Source organism: Polyodon spathula, chromosome 42 (assembly GCF_017654505.1).
Source record: "Polyodon spathula isolate WHYD16114869_AA chromosome 42, ASM1765450v1, whole genome shotgun sequence".
In the NCBI taxonomy this organism is placed as follows: domain Eukaryota; kingdom Metazoa; phylum Chordata; class Actinopteri; order Acipenseriformes; family Polyodontidae; genus Polyodon; species Polyodon spathula.
The window spans coordinates 2440497-2467684 of NC_054575.1; the positions used below are offsets into that span (position 1 = coordinate 2440497).

At 47.8% G+C, this 27188-nt stretch overlaps 3 protein-coding genes across 4 annotated transcripts; 1 reads left to right on the plus strand and 2 right to left on the minus strand.

Moving 5' to 3' along the window:
- Nucleotides 1-391: 391 nt before the first annotated feature.
- LOC121305267 (nucleolar protein 9) lies at nucleotides 392-21451 on the plus strand. 2 transcript variants are annotated; one of them, XM_041236837.1, is made up of 12 exons: nucleotides 392-710; nucleotides 14339-14690; nucleotides 14877-15128; nucleotides 15625-15834; nucleotides 16341-16451; nucleotides 17538-17679; nucleotides 17978-18170; nucleotides 18849-18989; nucleotides 19256-19378; nucleotides 19780-19992; nucleotides 20654-20759; nucleotides 21086-21451. In XM_041236837.1, the coding sequence occupies exons 2-12, from the start codon at nucleotides 14477-14479 to the stop codon at nucleotides 21238-21240; spliced, it is 1860 nt and encodes a 619-aa protein (XP_041092771.1). In that variant the 5' UTR covers nucleotides 392-710; nucleotides 14339-14476; the 3' UTR covers nucleotides 21241-21451. The 2 variants fall into 2 exon arrangements, with proteins under 2 accessions (XP_041092771.1, XP_041092770.1); XM_041236836.1 differs by lacking the exon at nucleotides 392-710 and adding an exon at nucleotides 13261-13364.
- Nucleotides 5404-9386, minus strand: LOC121305315 (twisted gastrulation protein homolog 1-like). Its single transcript, XM_041236925.1, has 4 exons — nucleotides 9260-9386; nucleotides 7609-7708; nucleotides 6592-6810; nucleotides 5404-5709 (listed from the first exon to the last, which is right to left on the minus strand). The coding sequence occupies exons 1-4, from the start codon at nucleotides 9371-9373 to the stop codon at nucleotides 5498-5500; spliced, it is 645 nt and encodes a 214-aa protein (XP_041092859.1). The 5' UTR covers nucleotides 9374-9386; the 3' UTR covers nucleotides 5404-5497.
- A 593-nt stretch (nucleotides 21452-22044) lies between the features above and the next one.
- Nucleotides 22045-26914, minus strand: emc9 (ER membrane protein complex subunit 9). The gene is made up of 6 exons (XM_041236926.1): nucleotides 26493-26914; nucleotides 24533-24756; nucleotides 23524-23600; nucleotides 23236-23305; nucleotides 22942-23036; nucleotides 22045-22296 (listed from the first exon to the last, which is right to left on the minus strand). The coding sequence occupies exons 2-6, from the start codon at nucleotides 24749-24751 to the stop codon at nucleotides 22116-22118; spliced, it is 642 nt and encodes a 213-aa protein (XP_041092860.1). The 5' UTR covers nucleotides 24752-24756; nucleotides 26493-26914; the 3' UTR covers nucleotides 22045-22115.
- Between the last annotated feature and the right edge of the window lie 274 nt (nucleotides 26915-27188).

Consider the following 27188-nt stretch of genomic DNA (forward strand, 5'->3'; position numbering starts at 1 on the left):
TAACAAGATCACTGAACAAACCACACGGAGAATAAAGGACACCAGAACTCTGCCCGTATCTCTCTCAACCACACCTTACACTGACGAAGGCGCGGTTCTGTCAGATACTGCAAGCTGCCGAGGCGTTCTCAGATGACTTCAAGAAGCCCTGTGAAGGCACGTCCCCGGTTACGATCAAGGCCCCAATGAAGGCACGTCCCTCGTTAGCGATCCATTCCCCCCCCTCTACTCAAAATGTATAGAATGTTTCTTTTTTTTTTTTTTTTTTTTAAACAAACACTCACGTGTTTTAGATCCTGACTGCTTTAGACAGCTTCCTCTTGTCTGTGCTAAACCACTCTGCCTTGCATGAAGAGGACTGACTGACTGGATGCGGGGGGGGGGGGGGGGGGGGGGGGCGGGGAGTCGAGAGTCATGTGACTCTGCTTGCCTGTTACACAAGTTCCGGCCCAAACTTACAAAATCACATATCAGAAATCAACCAATCACAGTGTGGTATTTGCCAAAAAGAGAGGGGGAAGAGGAGAGAGGACAGAGAGAGGGGGAGAGGAGAGGGGGAGGAGATTTATATAATACTGAGGTACAGAGAAAGAAGAGAAGGGAGGAGAAAGGAGATGAAAGATTACTCATCTGATCCATTTATAATAACCCTTGTGCCGTAGCTTTCCAAACCAGTCCTGGGGGGCATTATTCCACTACCGGGTTAACAGGTAAACTGAGCTGATGAACTAATTTCGAGACTGGGGTCTAACTGCTTCAAAACAAACAATTCAGAGCGTTGAGTGTGTTTGCGAGTCTCTCTCTTCACTAGACGAGTTGAGTGTGTTTGCGAGTCTCTCTTCACTAGACGAGCTGAGTGTGTTTGCGAGTCTCTCTCTCCACTAGACGAGTTGAGTGTTTGTGAGTCTCTCTCCACTAGATGAGTCGAGTGTGTTTGCGAGTCTCTCTCTTCACTAGACGAGCTGAGTGTGTTTGCGAGTCTCTCTCTCCACTAGACGAGTTGAGTGTTTGTGAGTCTCTCTCCACTAGATGAGTCGAGTGTGTTTGCGAGTCTCTCTCTTCACTAGACGAGTTGAGTGTGTTTGCGAGTCTCTCTTCACTAGACGAGTTGAGTGTTTGTGAGTCTCTTCACTAGACGAGTTGAGTGTGTTTGCGAGTCTCTCTTCACTAGACGAGTTGAGTGTTTGTGAGTCTCTTCACTAGACGAGTTGAGTGTGTTTGTCTCTCTCTTCACTAGACAAGTTGAGTGTGTTTGCGAGTCTCTGCCTCCACGGTTCGCAGTAGTTAGTCAGTAGCTGCAGGGCCTGGCCCATATGCGTGAGCGAGCGAGGGCTCGACCCACCCGGGGCCAAGTCACGACAAACAGAGCAAGCAAATAAATCAAATCAATAAATAAAACAGAAAACTAGAATTCAAAACCAAATAGTTGATACTGAACACAGATTAAAAACTGATGCAATTTACACACAAGGGATTTGTACTTTGTGTACTACCCTTTGCAGTAAGCGCGACAGCCCGTTTAACACTGAATGAAAACGCAGAGGAATTAGCGTGGGGGGAAAATGTGACTTCTATTGTGCGCTATAAGGGCTCTTTCCAAAACATCAACTGCTACAAATTCTGTGCGTAACAAATCACACCTGTGTAGTTTAAGCAAAGGGGGGGGGGGGGTGGTTAACGAACTGGATGTCGTGGGCGAACAAATCACACCTGTGTTTAACTGAAAGCAAAGGGGGGGGGGGGGGGGGGGGGGGGGGGGGGGGGTGGGTGTAGTAAACAAACTGGACTGTCAGGGAGGCCTAGCACGATATTGTAGCATCAAACTGAACAGTATTGTGGGGCTCTGTCTGTCTGTCTGTCTGTCTGTCTGCAGCTTTAATGAAACTCAACTCTTTTCAGAGTGTAGCAAACAAACACAGACCCCAAGAAGAAGGGATTATACTGTATCAAAGTTAACCAGCGCAGTTCTTTATGAACTACCTGTAATATCACAAGATCTACTGGAGACAGAGAGAGAGGGAGACAGAGAGAGAGTGTGCCCCCCCGTCCCCCCCGTCCTCCACACGCCTTTTGGCTTGCAATTCCCCAAATCAACACAAAAAAAAACAGCTACTCAAGCCGCCCTGTCCAGGATCGCCATTAACATCCCCACACAGTGGAAAATACCTCTATAGGAATTAACGCAGGACCGGGCGACACTAACCATTGAAAAGAAAAACAACAACAGAGACACACGCACACGCACACGCACACGCACACGCAACACAGCGCACGAACACACAATTTCACACACGCACTTATAATTTCAGAAGTTAGTCAGCCATGTTTACAACAACAACACAACAACACTCGCGTAAAAACTGGTACACGACTTCATCTAAAAAAACGGTTTTTTGCCAACGTCATTAATAACGGTGTTGTTGGTATATTGCTTTTAAAATAATAATCAATAATAATAATAAAAAATAATGAAACAATAATAATAATAAATAATAATAATAATAATAATAATAATAATAATAATAATAATGTTACTGATCTACTTTATATCCACACGCAAACATTTAAACTGAAACGAGGCACTCCCTCCGTCCCTCCCGGCTCTCGCCTCACGCTGCTTTCCCCGAACAAACAGCCCACTCGCGACTTCTACACGGCTTGTTTGTTTGTTTGTTTGTTTGTTAAATATCTATGTAAATACAGATATTATTTTCTGCCCGCAGTTGGGAGGATCTCACCTCTTCCGAAGCGGCGTCCTGGTCTCTCTCTCTCTCTCTCTCTCCTCGAGTCGGCCGGGGGTTAGTTTTATTTTGGGGGGGGTACAGACAGTCTTTGTTGTTGCTGGCCTGCGTGCGGGTGAATTTTTCCAGGCGTTGGGAAGGGATTCGGGATCCCGGGAGCGGGGAGAAGGAAACGGGCCCTGGCGAGGGGAGGGCACGGGGGCGTGTCCTCCTCCCTCGAGGGGGAGGGGTTTCGGTGCCGATGAAAGGGAAAGGGGCGTGGTTTCGGGTCGCTCTGTTTCTCATTGAGTTTGATTGCAAAGGGGCGGGGTTAACTTGAGCCCCATTGGGTCGCGTTGTAAAAGGGGGCGGGGTTACAGTCAGCGTCTCGTGGGGGAAATTCTCTGGAATTTTCGTTTTTTTTTTTTTTTTGAATTGGAACTGGTGACGCGTTCGCCGCCATCTTGAGTAGGTCAAACCCGGGGCTTTATCGCAGGGAGAGGTGCCTCTCAGGGCCATTTTGAGAAGGGGTTACTGTAGAATAAACAGTATATACAGTATATACGCGAATCTGTCGTCGACTCCCGTTCACAAGACTGTAGGCATAAGTTAATCTTTTCAGTCAGAATTAAAAAAAAAAAAAAAAAAAACTACGACTTCCCTTTATCATTGGGGTCTATGAGGAGAAACAGCCTGGCTTTATCATTGGGGTCTATGGGATGAAAACAGCCTGGCTTTATCATTGGAGTCTATGAGGAGAAACAGCCTGGCTTTATCATTGGGGTCTATGAGGAGAAACAGCCTGGCTTTAACATTGGGGTCTATGAGGGAGAAACAGCCTGGCTTTATCATTGGGGTCTATGAGGATGAAAAACAGCCTGGCTTTATCATTGGGGTCTATGAGGAGAAACAGCCTGGCTTTATCATTGGGGTCTATGAGGATGAGAAACAGCCTGGCTTTATCATTGGGGTCTATGAGGAGAAACAGCCTGGCTTTATCATTGGGGTCTATGGGATGAGAAACAGCCTGGCTTTATCATTGGGGTCTATGAGATGAGAAACAGCCTGGCTTTATCATTGGGGTCTATGGGATGAGAAACAGCCTGGCTTTATCATTGGGGTCTATGAGGAGAAACAGCCTGGCTTTATCATTGGGGTCTATGGGATGAGAAACAGCCTGGCTTTATCATTGGGGTCTATGAGGAGAAACAGCCTGGCTTTAACATTGGGGTCTATGAGATGAGAAACAGCCTGGCTTTATCATTGGGGTCTATGAGGAGAAACAGCCTGGCTTTATCATTGGGGTCTATGAGATGAGAAACAGCCTGGCTTTAACATTGGGGTCTATGAGGAGAAACAGCCTGGCTTTATCATTGGGGTCTATGAGGAGAAACAGCCTGGCTTTATCATTGGGGTCGATGAGGAGAAAACTGGCTTTAACATAAATAAAAATGAAAACTACAACATCAACAAACACTGAAAGTAACTTTAATATGAAACATAATAATAATAAGTGCAGATATAGATGTAAAAACAAACTTACATTATAGCAGAATTTCAAATTTTCTTTCTAAAGTACCATATGGATAATGAATATAAACGTAGATATAATATACATATATATATATATTATTTCATTTTTCTTATAAAGTATCTGCTGTGTACACCTGATTTAGCAAAAATTCAAAAAATATTAATAATAACTCATAGTAAAAATTGCGCAATTAAAATCGTGAAACTATCATCTAATAATCTACAAACGAAACGATTTTCAATCAAATCTGATCGAATTGAAACGTGCAGGCAGACAGTGCCTCAACCATGTTTACACAGATATATATATAATATATATATATTATATATATATAGATATAGCCTGGCTATATCATATATATAGATATATATAGAAACAGCCTGGCTTTAACATTGGGGTCTATGAACAAGCTCAGGTGTGTCTTATTATTAAACTCTATAGTGAAAGCAGGACTGGATCACACTGCTGTGCAGATGGGAGTCTGATTATTAAATCAACAAACAGTGAAAGCAGGAAACATGGATCATACTGCTGTGCAGATATAGAGTCTGATTATTAAACTCCTAGTGAAAGCAGGACTGGATCAACTGCTGTGCAGCGGGAGTCTGATTATAAACTCCTAGTGAAATGGATCACACCGCTGTGCAGCGGGAGTATTATTAAACTCCTAGTAAAGCAGGACTGGATCACACTGCTGTGCAGCGGGAGTCTGATTATTAAACTCTAGTGAAAGCAGGACTGGATCACACCGCTGTGCAGCGGGAGTCTGATTATTAAACTCCTAGTGAAAGCAGGACTGGATCACACCGCTGTGCAGCGGGAGTCTGATTATTAAACTCCTAGTGAAAGCAGGACTGGATCACACTGCTGTGCAGCGGGAGTCTGATTATTAAACTCCTAGTGAAAGCAGGACTGGATCACACTGCTGTGCAGCGGAAGTCTGATTATTAAACTCCTAGTGAAAGCAGGACTGGATCACACTGCTGTGCAACGGGAGTCTGATTCCCAGCCCTGTGATGATAACCAGCATGATTATTACTGCAGGGATGGGAAGTGGACTCCTATTGCACAGCAGTGTGATCCAGTCCAGGTTTTACTAGCAGCTTGATCAGCCCCCAGTGTGTCTAGCTAACAAGCTCCTAGTGATTATTAAACTCCTAGTGAAAGCAGGACTGGATCACACTGCTGTGCAGCGGGATTCTCGTTCAGATCAGACGGGTAACGTCACAGCCTCGTCCTGGGCTCAGTCCTGGCAGTTCTTGCAGGCTGGGCTGGGCAGGCCGTACGCCAGGCAGTCCGGTCCGATACACTGGCAGCAGCCGCTGTGAAACCAGCGGGACCGAGGGGCTCCCACTGACTCGCAACCACGCAGGCAACCACGCAGAGACAGGCAGTCGTGGAAGAAGAGCACAGAACACTCTGCACTCGCGTTAGTGGGAGGCGGGGCCACAGGATCTGGAGGGGATGGGAGGGGGAGACAAAGAGAAAGTAGCGGGTGAGGAAACTGCAGCGCTTGTCCGCCATCTTGGCTCCGTTGGCTCCATTATTATCAATGGAGGCAGGCTCCGTATGGGAGCCAAAATGGCGCCAGTTTCATGGGCGCCTATATTTTATGCGCCATCGTGTTTAAGGAAATGCAAGAAACCTCACCCACTGACCGAGAATTGGAGACAGACTGTATGCGAGAGCCAAAACGGCGCCAGTTTCAAATAAGGCTCAATATATACAGAGCATCAAAAGAAACACTACTATTACAGCACATTTATTTTCGAAAAAAAATGTGTAAGGTTTATAAATGATGGATGTTGATAAAATGTCGCTCAATCATTAACCCTTAACCCTGACACGCTAGAGTGACTGAAGCATTTAATCAGTGAGACAGCTGGACGGGACCCTGGGTAGGGAGCAGTCTCTGCTGCTGAATTGCAAGCTTGAGTAAAAGCAATAAAGAAAAAGCAGATTTCAAACCCAGCGAGACGGTAGAACCAGACACACTCTGCCAATGACAGAACCGGGAGACCAAGAGTCACAACACCCGCCCGAGACGGACAGATCATTCTGCAGCGTCTTCGTGATGTCAGCTGTCAATCAGCACAGTAAAAAGTCACCTCGTCTGCTCTGAAACAGACCTTGTCATTTTTTTCGATCACATCTAGTGAATTTTATCCAAATATAAGTGATGCTTTTCTTTTGATGCTCAGTGTACGTCCATTAGAAATCGCAGGAAACTACACTCACTGATCGCCATCTTGGCTCCAGCTGGTCCATAGCTTAGCATGGGAGACAGCCCCCTGTACTGGAGCCAAAATGGCGTCAGTTTCCTTTCGACAGACCTACCTCTGTTTGCCCCCAGCAGCATGTGTGTCTGCTGCTGGCTACTGTGGTGATCTAACTCCTGGGAGAGAGGCACCGATTGGACGGTCCAGGCAGCCTGGAAATCCGATAGGCTAGCCAGAGCGCTGAAGAGGGAAGGCGAGGGGCTGGGGTGGTCGTGGGCGGAGCTCCGCGATGATGCGGGCAGGAAGGGGGAAGAGGGGTGAGCTGCCTTGCACAGACCTGGAAGGAGGGAGAAGAGGAATGGGAGAGGGAGGTAAAGGACACGACATTAAACAGATGCTTGAAATCTCGCCTAAGCAGTCAGGCTCCCGTTCCGCAGTGTGATCCAGTCCTGCTTTCACTAGGAGTTTAATAATAAGACACACCTGAGCTTGTTAGCTAGACACACTGGGGGCTGATCAAAACCTGGACTGGATCACACCACGGTCACGTGACGTAAGATTTATGCTGCTAACAGTTTCTGCTCTCTTGCTGTTTGACCAGCCGAGTGCTCAGTGCTGCCCCCAGTAGTCAGGTAGAGTCGCGTAACAGGCAAGCAGAGTCACATGACTCTCGTCCCCCGCACAGCTGTCTGATCCAGTCAGTCAGTCCTCTTGATGCAAAGCGGAGAGCAGGATGAGGCAGTTCTGTTAGAATCTTAAGCAAGGTTAAATCCTGCCGAAGACGACAGTGAACACAAACAAAGCCATTGAGATGCAAACTAACACACACACACACTAACACACACACAAAAACACACACACAAACACAACACTACCCCAACCCCCCCCCCCCCCACACACACACACCCACACACAACACACACACACACACACACAAGTTTTACGTCCGGTTCACCGTTCATAGATCACGTGCAAAAATGCCTCCTCTGACCACAGTTTTGAATTTAATTAAAAATGTCCTGACGTCTCTTGAAGAAGCCCAGTCCAGTCCGGGAGATCACTGGACCGTTTTTTAGTCCCATGCGAATAGTTCTTATGCTGCCTTTTCCATTTTTAGGTGCAGTACCCCACTCACCCACACAATGGCAGCACTGATCCCACACGGCTCCCAGGCACAGCTGGCACTCCTCGCAGCAAGGGCACCGTGTCCCATTGACACGGCACTGACACAGCTCCTGGGAACATGAGGGACGAGCAGCCAGTCAGAGAGGGGGAGGAGGAGAGAGAGGAGGAGGAGCCAGAGAGAGAGAGGAGGAGAGAGGAGAGAGAGAGAGAGAGAGAGAGAGAGAGAGAGAGGAGAGAGAGAGCTTCTCCTACTCGAGTCTGGAAGGAGGAGAGCTCTCTCCAGTCAGAAAGAGGAGGAGCCAGACAGGAGAGAAAGTCTCCTCGAGAGGAGTGTTCTCCCTCTCTCTACTCGGTCAGTCTCTCTCTCTCTTCCTCGGTCGGTCAGCTCTCAGAGAGGAGGAGAGAGGAGGAGCCAGTCAGAGAGAGAGGAGGAGGAGCTCAGTCGGTCGGGAGTCAGTCCTCCTAGGAGGTCAGGAGAGTCCAAGTCTCTCTCCTCATCACGTCAGTCCTCGGTCTATCTCTCCTCCTCTCCAGGAGGAGAGAGAGAGGAGGAGCCAGTCAGAGAGAGAGGAGGAGGAGAGCAGGAGAGCGGTCAGTTCTCCTCAGGAGGAGGTGGAGAGAGGAGAGGCGAGGTCAGAGCGATGAGGAGGAGAGAGCCAGTCAGAGAGAGCGAGGAGGCAGAGGAGGAGGGAGTGGAGGGGAGCCCTCCTCAGAGAGAGCCAGGTCAGAGAGAGAGGAGGGGTAGGAGAGAGTCGGAGGAGGGAGCCAGTCTCTCTCTCAGAGAGGGAGTCCGGAGTAGGAGAGAGAGAGAGAGGAGGAGGAGGAGAGAGAGGAGGAGGAGAGAGAGAGAGAGAGAGAGGAGAGAGAGAGAGGAGGAGCCAGAGAGAGAGAGAGAGAGAGAGAGAGAGGAGCCAGAGAGAGAGAGAGAGAGGAGGAGAGAGCCAGTCAGAGAGAGAGGAGGAGGAGAGAGTGCAGAGAGAGAGAGGAGGAGAGAGAGGAGGAGGAGAGAGAGAGAGAGAGAGAGAGAGAGAGGAGAGGAGAGGAGGAGAGAGAGAGGAGGAGGAGAGTCAGTCAGAGAGAGAGGAGGAGCCAGTCAGAGAGAGAGGAGGAGGAGAGAGTGAGAGAGAGGAGGAGGAGGAGAGAGAGGAGGAGGAGCCAGAGAGAGAGAGAGGAGGAGGAGAGAGAGCCAGAGAGAGAGAGAGGAGGAGACAGACAGAGAGAGAGGAGGAGGAGACAGACAGACAGAGAGAGAGAGGGAGAGAGAGTGACAGAGCAGAGGCGAGGAGGAGGAGAAAGCTGAGGCGAGAGAGGTCAGTGACGAGGAGTGACTAAGGAGTCAGTCAGAACTAGTGAGGAGAGCTCCTCAGAGGTAGGAGAGAGAAAGAGAGAGAGGAGGGAGCAAGAGAGAAAGAGGAGGGGAGACAGTGAGAGAGAGACCAGAGAGAGAGAGGGAGAGAGAGTGACAGAGCACGATAAAGAACAGCTAGGAGAGATCTGTAGAGAAAGATTCCAGCACAGTTAATAGGACAACAACATCATAAGACACACAGAGAGACATCGAGACAAAAAAACACACTGAAACAGACAGAGAGAAACACACTCTGACACGTGTGTGTGTGTATTTTATATATATATATATATAATACACACACACAGCTCACCTGTAAAAAGCACTTGCTGACATCACTCGCACACAGAGCTTTGTTGCAGCCAATCGCGTTCGAGGTCGCGACGCAGGTCACGACCACCACCAGCAATACGATTGGCCGAAACATCTTCGCCGAGTCTGAAAAATAAAAGCAGGACGTCATCTCATTATTACTCCACAGGATCACGGGAAACCAAGCGATTACAAACCAGCGAATGCAACCATAGCCGCAAGGCATGCTGGGAAAGAACCGCCAACATCCTTCGGGAAAGGAGGAGGAGGAGGAATGCAGAGACCCCTGATCAATCCGTGGTCATGGAAACGACGTATTGGTTGGGTTTATCAGGTCTGGGTATCGCATTGATCACAATAGGGTTTGTTAAGACGATGACAGTGGCCTGCGAGATGGGAATTGAGGGAATCGTTGTAAAGCACAGAGAGGTCTGGTAAAGCATAGGGAAGCATTGTAAAGCACAGAGAGGTCTGGTAAAGCATAGGGAAGCATTGTAAAGCACAGAGAGGTCTGGTAAAGCATAGGGAAGCATTGTAAAGCACAGAGAGGTCTGGTAAAGCATAGGGAAGCATTGTAAAGCACAGAGAGGTCTGGTAAAAGCATAGGGAAGCATTGTAAAGCACAGAGAGGTCTGGTAAAGCACAGAGAGGTCTGGTAAGCATAGGGAAGCATTGTAAAGCACAGAGAGGTCTGGTAAAGCATAGGGAAGCATTGTAAAGCACAGAGAGGTCTGGTAAAGCATAGGGAAGCATTGTAAAGCACAGAGAGGTCTGGTAAAGCATAGGGAAGCATTGTAAAGCACAGAGAGGTCTGGTAAAGCATAGGGAAGCATTGTAAAGCACAGAGAGGTCTGGTAAAGCATAGGGAAGCATTGTAAAGCACAGAGAGGTCTGGTAAAGCATAGGGAAGCATTGTAAAGCACAGAGAGGTCTGGTAAAGCATAGGGAAGCATTGTAAAGCACAGAGAGGGTAAAGCACAGGGAAGTAAAGCACAGGTAAAGCACAGAGAGGTCTGGTACAGCATAGCATTGTAAAGCACAGAGAGGTCTGGTAAAGCATAGGGAAGCATTGTAAAGCACAGAGAGGTCTGGTAAAGCATAGGGAAGCATTGTAAAGCACAGAGAGGTCTGGTAAAGCATAGGGAAGCATTGTAAAGCACAGAGAGGTCTGGTAAAGCACAGGGAAGCATTGTAAAGCACAGAGAGGTCTGGTAAAGCATAGGGAAGCATTGTAAAGCACAGAGAGGTCTGGTAAAGCATAGGGAAGCATGGTAAAGCACAGAGAGGTCTGGTAAAGCATAGGGAAGCATTGTAAAGCACAGAGAGGTCTGGTAAAGCACAGGGAAGCATTGTAAAGCACAGAGAGGTCTGGTAAAGCATAGGGAAGCATTGTAAAGCACAGAGAGGTCTGGTAAAGCACAGGGAGCATTGTAAAGCACAGAGAGGTGGTAAAGCACAGGGAAGCATTGTAAAGCACAGAGAGGTCTGGTAAAGCACAGGGAAGCATTGTAAAGCACAGAGAGGTCTGGTAAAGCATAGGGAAGCATTGTAAAGCACAGGGAGGTCTCTATATGAAACACCTCTCACCCGACTCTGTATTAAATAACGCATTGCCGTGTCTTATTGTAACTGTACCTACAGTAAACGTCACGGCTTTTTAAAAATCACAGCTCAGATTTTAATCGCAAATAGCTAACATTTTTTCACGGGTCCCGCGGTTTTTTTTTTTTTTTTAAATCAACACACGACTCTCTTTTTTTTGTTGTTGTTGGTTTTGTTTTACTATGAATTCTCTGTTAAACCCGTTTTTTTTTTATTAAAAAAAAAAAAAAAATACAAAACACGAACCACACGATTTTTTTTTTTTTTTTAACCATGCATTAATTTTGATAAAACGTTTTGCCCCAGTGACATAATTCACTTCCACGCGGTTCTTCTGATATTCACGCGTGTTAACGTGGAAAACAAAGGAAAGCATTCAAATCCAAAAAGAGCCTTTCTCGGTCTTTCTTAAAACAATAATAATGGTAAATAACTAATAAATAAAGTTTAAATAAAATAAATTAAAACAAACGCGAGATGAAGAATTGCATTAAATGCGCACATAAACAAACTAACGATCAGTAGAAGCAATTTTGTAATAGACTATACACGTAAATGCGCTCTGTATTTGAGCAGCACTTCGGAAGGGAAGAAAGGCGAGGATTTCGAAGATAAGGAAGTGGAACTTAATGAGGGAGACTTGACGAAGCGCATGAGCAGGGATCACTCTTAAATCTCCTCTCTTCTAAATCCTTTCCTCTCCTTTCCTCTTCTCTCCTCTCTCTCCTCCTTTCCTTTCCTCTTCTCTCCTCTCTTCTCCTTTCCTTTCCTCTCCTCTCCTCTCCTTTCCTTTCCTTTCCTCTTCTCTCCTCTCTTCTCCTTCCTTTCCTCTTCTCTTCTCTTTTCTCTCTTCTCTTCTCCTCTCCTCTCTTCTCTTCTCTTCTCCTCTCTCCTCTCCTCTCCTCTTGTGCGCAGTGACGCTTTCAGAGAAAGTTTGCAAAACTTAAAAAAAAAAAAAAAAAAAAAGAGTTCTGGCTCTGGTGACCCAGTGACGCAAGGAGCCGGAAGTTTGAGAGCGAGTTTTTCCAAAAAAAAAAAAAAAAAAATAAATAGTTAAAGGGCTTGGTAACGTAATATCCGCCGAGAAGATTCGAAGAATAGCCTTCCCAAAAAATATTTAAATAAATAAAATATAAATCATTTAAATAAACCTAAATAAGATGCCCATTTTCGAGGCCACTTCCGGAACACAGGGGAAAAAAAAAAACAGGAGCATTTTTGGGGGGGGTGGTGGGGGGGGGCATTGGGGGGGGGGGGGGGGGTGGGGGGGGGGGGGGGGGGGGGGGGGGGGGGGGGGGGTGGGTGGGGGGGGGGTCGGGGGGGGGGGAGGGGGGGTGGGGGGGGGGGGGGGGGGGGGGGTTGGGGGGGTGGGGGGGGGGGACGGGGGGGGGCGCGGGGGGTGGGGGGGGGGGGGGGGGGGGGGGGGGGGGGGGGCACATGGGGGGGGGGCATTGACAGGGACACTGATCTTATTAACATCGCCGCCGACGCGCGGATCTAAATGCTTAATTTTTTGTGCAAAATTTCTCAAAGGGATTATGCTACGTTTGTACATATATATATATATATAACATTTTGTAATATACAAAAAGCAATGGCTATTAACATGTGCACCGATATTTGCAATGCTCGGTTGTTCTTTTTTGGGGAGTATTGTGAATGACTTCCAACGTCAAAGCTGCGGGGAAGCGATCTGGTTTTTGTGCTCCCCTTGCCTATGACTGATCCAGTATATCATTATTGAAAAGTTTTGTGACCAAGTGATCTTGTTGTCTTTGTAGTTTCGTTTCACATCGAGCCGAGTACAAATACAACAATACCGCATTAAGAGATGCTGATTTACTGCTGCGGCAAATCGGGTCACCTTTTCTTCCTAAAGAAACTTCGGCTTCTCTCCTCGATTTCCACTCTCTCTCTCTCACTTCCACTCTCCCTCTCTCACGTCCACTCTCCCTCTCTCACGTCCACTCTCCCTCTCTCACGTCCACTCTCCACGTGTTACAATTGACCCCACACCCCATTAAGATGAACTGCATCAGGGCACACGCATCTTGCACTGAAGGAGATGTTCCTGGGTCAAAATTATCACCTTACATTTCAAGCCCTGTTGCTAGCTGTATATCAGCTCTTAAAACAGGATAACGATTTTAGGGACTGACAGTGGGCAGATGTGAGTCGTCTGCATCAAAGTCTGGTCAGACTGGCTCAAACCATCTGTGCGTAACGGAGAGAAAGGTTTAAAAAAAAAAAAAAAAAAAAATACTGTTACAACTTTCCCCGGTCTCCCCTTTTACTCGCCCAAAGCAATGAAATATAAGATCATTACTATATATAACGGTAGAGGGCGCTCGTCATTTCAGTTCAGCAAGCACACGACGGCCGCTTTTACTTCCTGCGCCAATCTGTAGTTCTTTTCTAGCTCGATTTGTAGTTTTTGTTTGTTTTGTAGTTGCGCGCTACGGAACGCGTCATCGTTGGGCGCCCGATGGGATAAAATCGCACACGTGAGTATATCAGGATTGAGAATTTTAAAAACATCTTAACGTTTTATTTATTTATATATATATTTATGCAGCTGTAAATAAAAAATAATATATATATTTATATATATTAGAGAGAGATATATATATATAAGAGAGAGAGAGAGAGAGAGAGAGAGAGAGAGAGAGGCGATCGGTGTTGTTTTTAAATGCGCTTTGCTTTATTTAGGTTGTAATGGTTTCGTGTGTTGATTTTAGTTCACTTGTTATTAAAGTTGTTTTCCGATGCTAGAACAGACGTGTCGTTTGAACCCTTGAAAATATGGGATGCTTGCTGACTAGCAATAGTAGCTGGAAACCTTATTTGAACTGATAATTAGACCTTTTGACTTGTTTCCAGCTCTTGAACAGTTTGCATATTTCAAGTCAGCTGTAACATTTGACAAATAACTTGAACTGCAAACTGTTCAAGAGCTGAAAACAAGTCAAAAGGTCTAATTAAGCAGAGAAGCCCTGCTTTCAATTACAATAACACGGTCGTGTTTGCCAAATTGCTTATTGCATCGCGTTTTACAACCGCAAACAAGTACAAAGGCATCGTGATGATTTCTGTTTTTACTGACTTTTCGCACGGATTCTCAACTCTGTTTATTTATTTATTTTTGACATCTTATACGTCTTCCAGATTTATTTAATTTTCTTCTTTTTGCAAAATAAAGCATGCAAGAATAACCGATCCGTTATAACAATAGCAGCTAGCAGATGCGCAATTTTCGTTTCTCCCTCTTGGAAATTTGCTGAGAGCAATCGATATCAAACTATATATCTCTACAAGGCATAGCCTCATTTTCTGAGTCAGTATTGCAACAGGATCTCACTGGGAAGAGCAGAACAGAGTCAAACCTTTGCAAATAAAAACAGTTAATTAATTTAAGGCTGGTTTGAAATTGTGTTAAATGTTTTTTTTTTTTTTTTTTTTTTTTTTTATTTCGTTCCAGAAATGAAGAGACAAAAACTAGCAACATCTGCATAGAACTATCAAAAAAAAAAAAAAAATAAGTCGAGCTCTTTTCTTTCTTTGTTAAATATTTCTGGTGATTGTAGAGGAGAGAGAGAGGGGGGTGCTGAATTACAACATGTTGGCTGGAAGGAAGGGAGAGAAGGGGACAGAAAGAGGAAGAAAGGAGAGGCCGCACAGCAAGGGAAGGGAGGAGAGGCGAGGGAGGAAGCAGGGCGATGGAGGGATGGAGGAGCAGCGAGGGAGGAAGCGTCTGGACCCCATGAGTGTGGGGTATTACAGACGAGTTTCCGAGAGGCTGGGGGAGGAATTTAGTTCGGAAGAGGAGAAGGGTGAGTCTGTCTGTCTGTCTGTCTGTCTTTGTGTGTGTCAGACAGACTTGAGAAACACACACATCAAGATTGAAGGTGATTATCTGTATTCTACGGGTCACTTGTTTGGGTGTCCCCATTATTGCTGTAACAAAAGGACACAAGTTTTCCTGTGTCCAATGTCTGTCTGTCTCTCTCTCTCTCTAGCACTGTTTGTCAGTAATGTCTTCTCGGAGGTCAGAGGTCAGGCGCTGCCATTGGCGACGGACCCCACCGGAAGTTTTGCCCTCCAGAAGCTCCTCCCCCTGGCCACACCTGCTCAGGTCTGCCGGCTGCTGAAAGGACTGAGAGAGGAAGGGGAGGAGGGATCTGGGTTCAAGACCGCGGCCTGCCAACGCTGCGGGACTCATGTAATTGAGACAGCGCTGAGACAGACTCGCAGACTGCTGCAAGACGCAGGTACCTGACTGATAACGGACTGGGTAAAGCTGTAATCTAGTGCGCTGGCATTGCCCGCTGTGTGCTGGGCAGAGCCTGGCTGTGCTGTGCTGTACACAGGGCAATGCTGGCAGGACCGCACTGTATAACACTGATATAAAACCCTGGAGTGAACTACAGCAGCTTCCCAGCACAGTGGTGTCTATATAAAGATGTAATCTAGTGCGCTGGCATTGCCCGCTGTGTGCTGGGCAGAGCCTGGCTGTGCTGTGCTGTACACAGGGCAGTGCTGGCAGGACCGCACTGCATAACACTGATATAAAACCCTGGAGTGAACTACAGCAGCTTCCCAGCACAGTGGTGTCTATATAAAGATGTAATCTAGTGCGCTGGCATTGCCCGCTGTGTGCTGGGCAGAGCCTGGCTGTGCTGTGCTGTACACAGGGCAGTGCTGATAGGACCACACTGCTGACTAAATACAATTTCTGAATGAACGCATCCTCCCTCTTGAAAACAGGGGATTCTGGGATGCAGGAGGACTCGGAAGAAGGGGAAGGCGGCGCTGAGGATTGTGGGACGGTGGAGGACCACGTGTTGGGCCTGGCCTCCGAAGTCACGGAGAAGCTTCTGGAATATTCCAAAGACACGCACGGAACTTTCGTGGTGAGGACCCTCATCCACGTACTGGGAGGACTGGAGACCAGAAACCAGGAGCAGACTGGGAGAGGTGAGGGGACTGGGAGCAGGAGTTCTGGAGCTGTAGACTGTGCAGAGAAAGCATCGCGATTCATCGATACTCTGTGACTTTTCACTCTGTATAATTTTGTCTGTTTGTCTCCCTGTCTGTGTCTCTCTCTCTGTCTGCATGTCTCCTTGTCTGTCTTCTTGTCTCTCTCTTTCTCTGTCTGTGTGCCTCCCTCCCTCCCTGTCTGTCTGCGTGTCTCCCTGCTTCTGTCCTCCCTCCCTCCCTGTCTGTCTCTGTCTCTCTCTCCTCTCTCTCTCTCTCTCTGTCTCTCTCTCTCTCTCTCTCTCTCCCTCTCTCTCTCTCTCTCTCTCTCTCTGTGTAGTTATGTTTATCTGTAGTGCACAGTATTCTGTTTCTCTCTCTCTCTCTCTCTCTCTCTGTAGTTATTGTATCTCCTTGTCTGTCTTCCTCTCTGTCTCTCGCTCTCTGTCTCTCTCTCTCTCTCTCTCTCTCTCTCTCTCTCTCTCTCTCTCTCTTTCTGTTTGTAGGTTTTAAAAAACCCGCCCCGAAGGCTCCAGAGTTCTCCGAGTTTGAAGTTCCAGAATCTTTCAAGGGTGCTCTAGAACGACTGGCTGATGAACTTCTAGAACATGTAACAGGTGAGTGACACTAATACGCTGGTTAGGGCTTTGCACAGACTCCCGTACAGTGTGCAGGGCTGGGAATGAGACTCCCGCTGCACAGCAGAGTGATCCAGTCCTGCTTTCACTAGGAGTTTAATAATCAGACTCCCGCTGCACAGCGGTGTGATCCAGTCCTGCTTTCACTAGGAGTTTAATAATCAGACTCCCGCTGCACAGCAGTGTGATCCAGTCCTGCTTTCACTAGGAGTTTAATAATCAGACTCCCGCTGCACAGCAGTGTGATCCAGTCCTGCTTTCACTAGGAGTTTAATAATCAGACTCCCGCTGCACAGCAGTGTGATCCAGTCCTGCTTTCACTAGGAGTTTAATAATCAGACTCCCGCTGCACAGCAGTGTGATCCAGTCCTGCTTTCACTAGGAGTTTAATAATCAGACTCCCGCTGCACAGCAGTGTGATCCAGTCCTGCTTTCACTAGGAGTTTAATAATCAGACTCCCGCTGCACAGCAGTGTGATCCAGTCCTGCTTTCACTAGGAGTTTAATAATCAGACTCCCGCTGCACAGCAGTGTGATCCAGTCCTGCTTTCACTAGGAGTTTAATAATCAGACTCCCGCTGCACAGCAGTGTGATCCAGTCCTGCTTTCACTAGGAGTTTAATAATCAGACTCCCGCTGCACAGCAGTGTGATCCAGTCCTGCTTTCACTAGGAGTTTAATAATCAGACTCCCGCTGCACAGCAGTGTGATCCAGTCCTGCTTTCACTAGGAGTTTAATAATCAGACTCCCGCTGCACAGCAGTGTGATCCAGTCCTGCTTTCACTAGGAGTTTAATAATCAGACTCCCGCTGCACAGCAGTGTGATCCAGTCCTGCTTTCACTAGGAGTTTAATAATCAGACTCCCGCTGCACAGCAGTGTGATCCAGTCCTGCTTTCACTAGGAGTTTAATAATAAGACACACCTGAGCTTGTTAGCTAGACACATTGGGGGCTGATCAAGCTGGTAGTAAAACCTGGACTGGATCACACTGCTGTGCAATGATTGCTGTGATAATCACTCTCTCCCTCCCCCCCCCCCCCCCCCCTCTCTCTCTCTCTCCAGTGTTTCTCACTCACCCCACTGCTAGTCCGGTGTTTCAGGTCTGTATGCAGGTCTTTCACAGGCAGTGCCCTGAACAATGCCAGCGGCTGGGGCAAGGCATGCTGGGATACTTGACGTCACTCAATCCGGGCGCAGGCAGCAGGTAACAGACGGGGGGAGCTATCGAGGGCAGGTGGGGGCAGGGAGAAAAATCCTCTCTCTGTCTCTATCTCTCTCTCTCTCTCTGCTTCTATCCCTGTCTCTGTCTGTGTGTCTCTCTGTTTGTCTCTGTCTCTCTGGTGGTTTTGCGTCTCCGTTGCCTCGTCGGCTCTGATCTCGGAGACGCGTTGAAGGTGGAGTCTGAAGTTTGAAAAGTTTCTTAATGAATGGATTTGCTTTCTTTCCTCCAAAAATCAAGTAACTCTCTCCCTCCTCTCCCTCTCCTCTCTCTCTCTCTTCAGCCCCTTGCTGGTGTTCCTGAAGGATCAGACCTCCAGCCGGCTCCTTGAGAAGATGGTGGAGCTATCCCAGAAGTCCCTGTTCCGCTCCCTCTACAAGGATCACTTCCGTGGTCAGCTGGTGACCTTGGCCTTGCACCCCATCGCCAACTTCCCAGTGCAGAGACTGCTGGCTGCTGCGCCCAATCGGAAACTGGTAACCACGCACATACAGGCACACACACAGACAGACACACACACACACACACACAGACAGACAGACATGTTGTACACTGATGCACACGCACCTCCTGTAACTCATCGCTATCTATTGATCTGCCACTTTCTGCTGGCAATACACTAGCTGTGCACTAGATGGCGCTGTTCTATAAAGACTCTGGCTGATCTAGCCTGTGTTGCGCGTGTCTATGGCAGCGCAGCTCCTGAACTCGCAGTCAAAGCAACACAGACTGAGCAAAAACAATGTAATGCAGCCCAGCCCAGCACATTGCAGTTAAAGAACTACAGCTCCCAGCATCCCTCACCATTGCCGCGGGTGCAGAGGCATGCTGGGAGCTGTAGTCAAGGCAACACAGACTGAGCAAAAACAATGTAATACAGCCCAGCCCAGCGCATTGCAGTTAAAGAACTACAGCTCCCAGCATCCCTCACCATTGCCGCGGGTGCAGAGGCATGCTGGGAGCTGTAGTCAAAGCAACGCAGCATGAGCAAAAACAGCGCATGCTAGAATACCCGGTTTTAATTGGGCCAGTTATAAAAGTGATAATAAAAATCGCTGAAAATAAACTGCTCTTTCTGTAATAAACTGTACAGTGCGCTTTTGTGTAACGTCTCTCTGTCTGTCTCTCTTCCTGTCCCTCTGTTTGTCTTCCAGTTTGTGAAGATTTTTGACGAGCTCTTAGAAGGTCTGGAAGCCATCTTGGCTGCAGGTCACATGGGAGTGATCATCCAGTTGGCACAGAGCTGTGTGAAGCAAGGGGAGAGGCAGGCAGAGCTGCTGCAGTGCCTCCTAAAGGTCAGGAGGTGGAACTACGCCACCAACAATAATGACAATAACTTCATAACAACTAAAATATGTTTATTTAAAGACATGTATGCAGTGCTTTATTTTTTATTTCAAAGCAGCCGTTCACCACTGATCTGAAATAGCGTTTCCTTCCTGTTCTCGCCTACTTTATCGCTGTGCTTTTGTGAGTGTCACTCGTTTTAACCCTTTGTGGTCCTGCGCGGGACCGGGTCCGGCGTTAGTCATTTTAACTCTCTCCCCTCCCCCCACCCCAGGCGTTCCACTGTGCTGACCCCCCCTCCAGAAAGCTGTCCTGCGCCCCCCTGTTCCTGACACTGCTGGCCCACGAGGTGTACTACCAGCCTCAGGAGCCAGGGGGCGATGTGGCGCAATCGCAGGTAAACACATCTCAAACCTGCTGCAGAGTTGCTTCCAATAGGACCTCGTTTGTTTGACATCTCGTGTGGGGTTTTCTCTCTCCCTCTCTCTCTCTACCTCCATCTCTGACTCTCTCCCTCTTTCACCTTCCCTTCCTCTCTCCTCCCTTCCCTCTTTCACCCTCCCTTTCTCCCTCGCTGTCAGCAGCAGTCCTGTGATGGGATTGTGATGAGACGTGTTCACTGTGTGTCCCTCAGGCTGTGACCGGTCTCTACGTACTGTCCAGCCAGTAGGGCTGTCTGTCTGTCCTTCCCCCAGCAGGACTGATCGTCTCTGTGTCAGGCATGTTTGGGAATTCTGGGACAGATGGACAAAATGCATCTCTGTCTCGACTTTTCCCACTTCTCACTGTCTCTCACAGAAGCCTCTGTCCGGATTGGTCTACCACGGCTCCTGTCTCGTCCAATCACTGCTGAAGTTCTCTGATAACTCCGCCCTCCTGCGCAGCCTGGATTCCTTCCCAGCCTCCGATCTCCTGATCCTGGCCTGCGACCAATCAGGGAGCCACACCATGGAGGTTCTGATGACATCACTCAGCGACAAGGGGCGGGACCGGCTCTTCAAGAAACTCAAAGTGAGGCTCTTTTATTATTATTTTATTTATTTTTTTAAACACATTTTACTTTGGAAATAAAACATTTGAAATATGTGACGTGTTAACCCTTCGCGGTCCTGTGCCGGACCAGGTCTGACATTACAATTTTCCCTTTCCAGTCCGATGTCTGGACCCTGTCCCACATCATCAAAAAGACGTCAAGCCCGGGTCTCTAGTCGTTTTTTCTCCAGAAAAAGCAGAGAAAACCTTTCAATGGCAGAGTGAGACGGATCTCATAGCCCTGTACGCTACAGAGATAACACAGACATAACAAAGGAGAGAGCTGCTTCTGCACCCAGCGCTCAGAACATCACAGACACCTGCAGAGCTTTGAGATGTTACACTAATAAAATAATGACTTGGATCACATTATTGAGGAGTTTGGTGATAAAACGAGTGATCAGGAGAGGATTTATCAGTGCGCACGTCTATAAAGAGGGATGTGAAAAATACAGCCAACAAGGGGTGGGGCTTGGCTGGAGATGCAGTACTGAGTGTCCTGTTGATACTCAGGGCCTGTTAAACCTGTTTTACTCTGGAAATATTTTAAACGGCGCGAGTGAGAATAAAGTGGACCCAACGCACTATGTGTGTGTCTCTTTCTCCTCTGTTAATGCTGTCCTGGTCTTGTCCCCCGCAGGGTCACTATGTCCAGCTGTCCTGCAGTAAACACGGCAGTCGAGTCCTGGACAAGCTGTGGAGTGCGGCGGCGCTGGGTTCAAGACGGGCCATCGCGGAGGAGCTGGGTGAGCGTTGTCCCTGTCTCTTGAGTCAATGCCGTCAATAACCAGCCCTCTCCCCTCTGTGCCGTATTCAGTATGCAGTGTCTGTCTCTGTCTGTCTGTCATCAAGAAGTGAATCAGCAAGCTTGCCTGTCTGCTGTCCATGATAACAGTATTCAGTATGCAGTGTGTTCAAGTAGATAACTTTCTTAGCAGTGTGTCTGTTTTACATTGTTATTTAAGTCGATTATAAAGCTGTATATTAATGACTCTGTGTCTTAACTCTCTCGCTTTTTCTCTTTTGCTGTCTCACTCTGTATTGATCTTGCTTTCTCTCTCTCCTCTCTCAGCCTCTCATGAGTCAGAGTTGCGCGCTGACCAGTTTGGTCGCCATGCGGTCCGGAACTTCGCTCTGAGTCACTTCCTGAAGAGGCGGAGAGAATGGGAGGAGCTGCAGAGCGTCCAATCCAAGAAGAGGAAGATGTTCGATGACATTCTGGGGTGACCCGACGAGCGACGCGGTCAACAACAAACGAATCATTTAAAAAAACAGCATCTCTTCTTTACCGCATATCAATAATAATAATAATACAAATATTCGCAAATGTGTCTCTACACCAATGCGCCTCTGTGCTGCCTGTGTGTTAAAACGACAAATAAATGCATCAATTGTAAAGAAAAATGTTTGAAAAATAAAATGTTCATTGTTTTTATAATAATGAACCCGAACATTTTGTTGAAAGACGATAAAAAAGGCACAGCTTTATTTCTAGTAATTCAGCTTCAGTTTAAAGGAGCGCTGACCATCTTTAAAAATCCATTCTCTCATCTCTTATTCGCTTTATTAACATGATCGCTGGCCCCTCTCTTTAAAGGAGTGCTGACCATCTTTAAAATCCATGTGCTGAAATGCTCACAGGGAAGCATTGTAAAGCACAGAGAGGTCTGGTAAAGCATAGGGAAGCATTGTAAAGCACAGAGAGGTCTGGTAAAGCATAGGGAAGCATTGTAAAGCACAGAGAGGTCTGGTAAAGCATAGGGAAGCATTGTAAAGCACAGAGAGGTCTGGTAAAGCATAGGGAAGCATTGTAAAGCACAGAGAGGTCTGGTAAAGCATAGGGAAGCATTGTAAAGCACAGAGAGGTCTGGTAAAGCACAGGGAAGCATTGTAAAGCACAGAGAGGTCTGGTAAAGCATAGGGAAGCATTGTAAAGCACAGAGAGGTGTGGTAAAGCAGATTAATAAACATGGTAACCTGTGGTAAATGCACAGTATAATCTTAAGAAAAAAACAGGTGGAAAACTGCAGATACATGGTGAACTTTTATTAGAGCGATGGCAATAACAGGCTCTTATTTCTGGGCCAGGTCTTATTCAGGATTCAAAGGTTCCCATTGGCTGCGGAGCAGAGTTCCACGATCTTTGCGTTGATGTCGCGATTGGTCCAGTCCTGCCTGATGTCATCAAGGTGGCAGTCGAAATCGACCAATTGGTCGTAGGCTTTGGCGCTGGAGAGGGCGTCGGCTACGCGCTTCGTCTCCTCCCACCTCCTCCACATGACCCTGCGCGGACAAGAGAGCGACCTGTTATTCTAATGATTGAGTCACTCAGCAGACGCTTTTATCCAGAGCGACTCGCAGAGACTAGGGGGGTGAACTCTGCATCATGAACAACCGCTGCTGTTGCTGCAGAGTCTCTTCCAATAGGACCTTGTTTGTTTTGCATCTCGTCCGAAGGACGGAGCACAAGGAGGTGAAGCGACTCGCTCAGGGTCTCACACACACATACGGAATCGGAGGCTCTGCCGGGATTTGAAGCTCCTGGTATCAAGACCCCCCCTTTTCTCTATCCGCTGGATTAGTTGAAACGTTTGTCGTCGAATTTACACTGAGAGTGTTTTTAATTGCTAAAAAGAACTCGACTTGGTTAGAATCGCATGTCGCTTCGTAGTTTACCATGAACGAAAAACTTGGAAAAAGGTGACATTTCTGAATCTAATATGAAATACTCACTGGAGCACTGCTGTAGCTTCCGGTAGACTTTCTCTTTGCAACAGCATTTTGTCTTTTCTTTGGTTGCATGATGTTAAATAAATAAAATAAAAAAACGATGCCTCAATCCTGAAATTCCAGGTGAGGCAAAACTTTTGGCGAGAGTTGTAGATCACGTACTATTATACACACACACACACACTGCTTCACACTCACAGGTTTTTGTCTTTTAAGATCCATTTTGAATCCTTTTTCTCGTACAGGATGACTGGGGGAGTCCCATAATGAAGAGACACTTTGGAATTCTCCACCTGAAATCAAATGAATAATTAATTAATAAGAAGTATTAATAATAACAACAATAATATTAATAATAACAATAACAACAATAATATTAATAACAATAATATTAATAATAATCACACTTCTTCAGTAATTCCAATGCTAGCATGTCTGAGGCGTGTTGTTAATGATCATGCTGATATGATGAAGTGACAGTAATGTGCTCACCATTACTAGAACTGCATTGCTAAATTGTTCTGCGATCTTATCCCCGATCTTCAAAGCCACTGTACTTGGACTAAAGAAAAAAACATTTGTTTAGAATTTATCTGTACTGGTGTTAGTGGTTAGAGCTGAGGAAAGACTGGGAGGGAGGGAGAGAGGGAGGCTGGCTGGCTCTAGTGGTTAGAGCTGAGGAAGGAGGGAGGGAGGGAGGCTGGCTCTAGTGGTTAGAGCCGAGAAGGAAATGGGAGGAAGATTAAAATTCTTAGTGTCTTAGTTTAATTACAGTGCTACCTGTTATCTGTCAAACTGGCGTTTGCATGATAGTATCCCACAATCCTCTGCTGTTTCCGGGAACACCAAATGTCAATCTAAACATAAAAAAAAACAAAAAAAAAACACACATTACACTTTTGTTCTTTTATCAAATCAGCTGCTGACAACCAAACGAGAAAGATGGGCCGAATCGCCGCCTCTCGTTTGTAAACTTTCTTAAAACAGCATTAGAATTGGAATCGCAGTTTCAGCCAACAATTCTGCTGGATTCATCCCGCCTGTTAGGTATTTCACCTTAACCCTTCGCGGTCCTGTGCCGGACCAGGTCTGACATTACAATGTCCCCTTTCCAGTCCGATGTCTGGACCCTGTCCCACATCATCAAAAAGACGTCAAGCCCGGGTCTCTAGTCGTTTTTTCTCCAGAAAAAGCAGAGAAAACCTTTCAACGGCCGAGTGAGACGGATCTCATAGCCCTGTACGCTACAGAGATAACACAGACATAACAAAGGAGAGAGCTGCTTCTGCACCCAGCGCTCAGAACATCACAGACACCTGCAGAGCTTTTTGAGATGTTACACTAATAAAATAATGACTCGGATCACATTATTGAGGAGTTTGGTGATAAAACGAGTGATCAGGAGAGGATTTATCAGTGTGCGCGTCTATAAAGAGGGATGTGAAAAACACAGCCAACAAGGGGTGGGGCTTGGCTGGAGATGCAGTACTGAGTGTCCTGTTGATATGCAGGGACTTTTAAACCTGTTTTACTCTGAGTAAACGGACTGCTGAGGGTTAAGGGTTTAGTGAATTCGGAGCACAGCTGGAATGAAAACAGACACAGAAGACACAGGGGGACCCCAGGACCGGAGCTGGGAAATCCCACAGATTAATAAAAACACTGTTTAATACAATATAAAGCCCTGCAAAGCTTCCTACCTAGTTTATAATTTATACTGAAAAGCCATTTCAACAGTTACAAGGACTGAGGAGGTTATAAATCATAATTGAACCCGGGTCCGGCATACCTGCTGCAGAGCCACTTCGGTCATGGCAGACAGGGAGAGACGGGAGTGGAAGAGAGGCACGCAGTCGCTGACGCACACACAGCCCCCCCCCGGTGCAGCGGCGTCCCCTTCAGAGCACTCCGAGAGCAGCACCCCATTCACAGCGCAGTGCGGGAACCGAGAGGCGTGGAGAAGCAGCTTCACGAAGGCCAGGGCAGAGAACTCCACCTCGCACGACATCGCCACTGCGAGAGAGAGAGAGAGAGAGAGAGAGAGAGAGAGAGAGAGAGAGAAACACATCAAATATCAAACCTGAACTCAAACTGCACCTCGCAGTCACAGAGAGACCCCTGTTCTAAATTGTTTAATTGAACTAATTAACAATGCCCAATCACACTATGATTTAGTTCATGATCTCACTGTAGCTACTGAAGAAAACCTTCAGTGGAATAACAATGACCCTGCAGGACCAGGACTTGACACCCCTGCACTAAACGAGACTAAAGAAACTGAGAGAAACTGGGAGGGAGGCTGGCTCTAGTGGTTAGAGCTGAGAAGGGACTGGGAGGGAGGCTGGCTCTAGTGGGTAGAGCTGAGCAGGGACTGGGAGGGAGGCTGGCTCTAGTGGTTAGAGCTGAGAAGGGACTGGGAGGGAGGGAGGGAGGGAGGGAGGCTCTAGTGGGTAGAGCTGAGGAGGGACTGGGAGGGAGGGAGGCTCTAGTGGGTAGAGCTGAGGAGGGACTGGGAGGGAGGCTGGCTCTAGTGGTTAGAGCTGAGAAGGGACTGGGAGGGAGGGAGGCTGGCTCTAGTGGATAGAGTGGGCTTAGTGCTTAGCAGGGAGACTGACTGGGAGGGAGGGAGGCTGGCTCTAGTGGTTAGAGCTGAGAAGGGACTGGGAGGGAGGCTGGCTCTAGTGGTTAGAGCTGAGGAGGGACTGGGAGGGAGGGAGGCTGGCTCTAGTGGTTAGAGCTGAGGGAGGGACTGGGAGGGAGGCTGGCTCTAGTGGTTAGAGCTGAGGCTGGCTCTAGGGACTGGGAGGGAGGGAGGGAGGCTGGCTCTAGTGGGTAGAGCTGAGAAGGGGGGAGGGAGGGAGGGAGGCTGGCTCTAGTGGTTAGAGCTGAGGAGGGACTGGGAGGGAGGCTGGCTCTGGTGGGTAGAGCTGAGAAGGGACTGGGAGGGAGGGAGGCTGGCTCTAGTGGTTAGAGCTGAGCAGGGACTGGGAGGGAGGCTGGCTCTAGTGGTTAGAGCTGAGGAGGGACTGGGAGGGAGGGAGGCTGGCTCTAGTGGTTAGAGCTGAGGAGGGACTGGGAGGGAGGGAGGCTGGTCTAGTGGTTAGAGCTGAGGGACTGGGAGGGAGGGAGGCTGGCTCTAGTGGTTAGAGCTGAGGAGGGACTGGGAGGGAGGGAGGCTGGTTCTAGTGGTTAGAGCTGAGCAGGGAGGGAGGCTTTAGTGGTTAGAGCTGAGCAGGGACTGGGAGGGACTGGGAGGGTCTGGGAGGGACTGGGAGGGAGGGTGGCTCTAGTGGTTAGAGCTGAGCAGGGACTGGGAGGGACTGGGAGGGAGGCTGGCTCTAGTGGTTAGAGCTGAGACTCTCGACTCGTCACTGACCCTCCGCACCCCTCCCCAGGCTCCCTCCGACGACCATAGATCTCGACTCGTCACTGACCTCCTGATGACCTGCCTCCGACCGAGATCACCAAATCTGCGACTCGTCCCTGACCCTCCCAGACCTGCTGAGGCTGGCTCTAGTGGTTAGAGCTGAGCAGGGACTGGGCGGGGGACTGGGAGGGAGGGGCCAGAGCTGACCATGGGGAGTCCGGGTGGAGATCACCAATCTCGAGGAGCTGAGCAGGGACTGGGAGGGACTGGGAGGGACTGGGAGGGAGGGAGGCTCTAGTATTGTAGGAATAGCCGAACCGCACCGCTCTGCGTGTGTTTACCCGCGGGCAGTACGTGTATGATATTATCTGATGGATATTACCTTGCTTCGCTGGCTTTCTCCACCTCCTTCTCTCCTCAAATTCAGCACCGCCGACCCCGGCGCAGAGTCCGCCTTTCCTACCCAGCAAGCACGGCCGTGTCTGAAACCACACCGCGCAATAAAGCAGCCGGTCCGGCTTTATTAACCAGTCGCTCCCGGTATTCTTTATTTCTGCTGGCTATTTAAAAACAAACAAACAAACAAACAAACAAACAAACAAACGGAGCTTTTAAGATGTATTTATTGCGGAGTTCGCTGTTAAACTCCCGAATGCGATTTAGCTTTGGTGTCTTTTTTAAAAAAAAAACAAAACAAACGTATTTATATTTTATTTAAGATATAACGCGTGAAATCTTTTCCCTTCCTCAGCTTAAAAAAAATAATTAATCAATCTGCCTGGCAACGACAGCGCTTGCTCCCACCTCGCTTTCTCATTGGCCCGCATCTCCCCGACCCTCTCTTTATTCATTGGCCGGCACCGAAACACGGGCTACCTGCCTCTCTTCGTTAGCAACGCTGATAGGCTTTCCTTACACTTCCCTTACCTCTTATTGGCTGCTTTCGTTGATTGTCCCCGCCTTCCCCCCCCCCCTTCCCATTCTGCCCAACGCTGATTGGGCGAGACGTGACTTTTTTTTTTTTTTTTTTTTTTAAAGGGAATGTCTAAATGACTTTTGTTTTAATCCCGTTAAAGGG

What these genes read in the sequence shown, in the direction of transcription:
- LOC121305315 (XM_041236925.1), bottom strand. Translation starts at nt 9,373, where the DNA reads ATGTTTCGGCCAATCGTATTGCTGGTGGTGGTCGTGACCTGCGTCGCG. An exon ending in TCAGTGCTGCCATTGTGTGG is followed by an intron (nt 6,811 to 7,608) that starts GTGAGTGGGGTA and finishes CCCTCCTTCCAG; the next exon opens with GTCTGTGCAAGGCAGCTCAC. An exon ending in GCTGCTGGGGGCAAACAGAG is followed by an intron (nt 5,710 to 6,591) that starts GTAGGTCTGTCG and finishes CATCCCCTCCAG; the next exon opens with ATCCTGTGGCCCCGCCTCCC.
- LOC121305267 (XM_041236837.1), top strand. Translation starts at nt 14,477, where the DNA reads ATGTTGGCTGGAAGGAAGGGAGAGAAGGGGACAGAAAGAGGAAGAAAG. An exon ending in AATCCGGGCGCAGGCAGCAG is followed by an intron (nt 17,680 to 17,977) that starts GTAACAGACGGG and finishes CTCTCTCTTCAG; the next exon opens with CCCCTTGCTGGTGTTCCTGA. An exon ending in CTGCGCCCAATCGGAAACTG is followed by an intron (nt 18,171 to 18,848) that starts GTAACCACGCAC and finishes TTTGTCTTCCAG; the next exon opens with TTTGTGAAGATTTTTGACGA.
- emc9 (XM_041236926.1), bottom strand. Translation starts at nt 24,751, where the DNA reads ATGTCGTGCGAGGTGGAGTTCTCTGCCCTGGCCTTCGTGAAGCTGCTT. An exon ending in GCAATGCAGTTCTAGTAATG is followed by an intron (nt 23,037 to 23,235) that starts GTGAGCACATTA and finishes ATTTGATTTCAG; the next exon opens with GTGGAGAATTCCAAAGTGTC. An exon ending in ATCTTAAAAGACAAAAACCT is followed by an intron (nt 22,297 to 22,941) that starts GTGAGTGTGAAG and finishes TTGTCCGCGCAG; the next exon opens with GGTCATGTGGAGGAGGTGGG.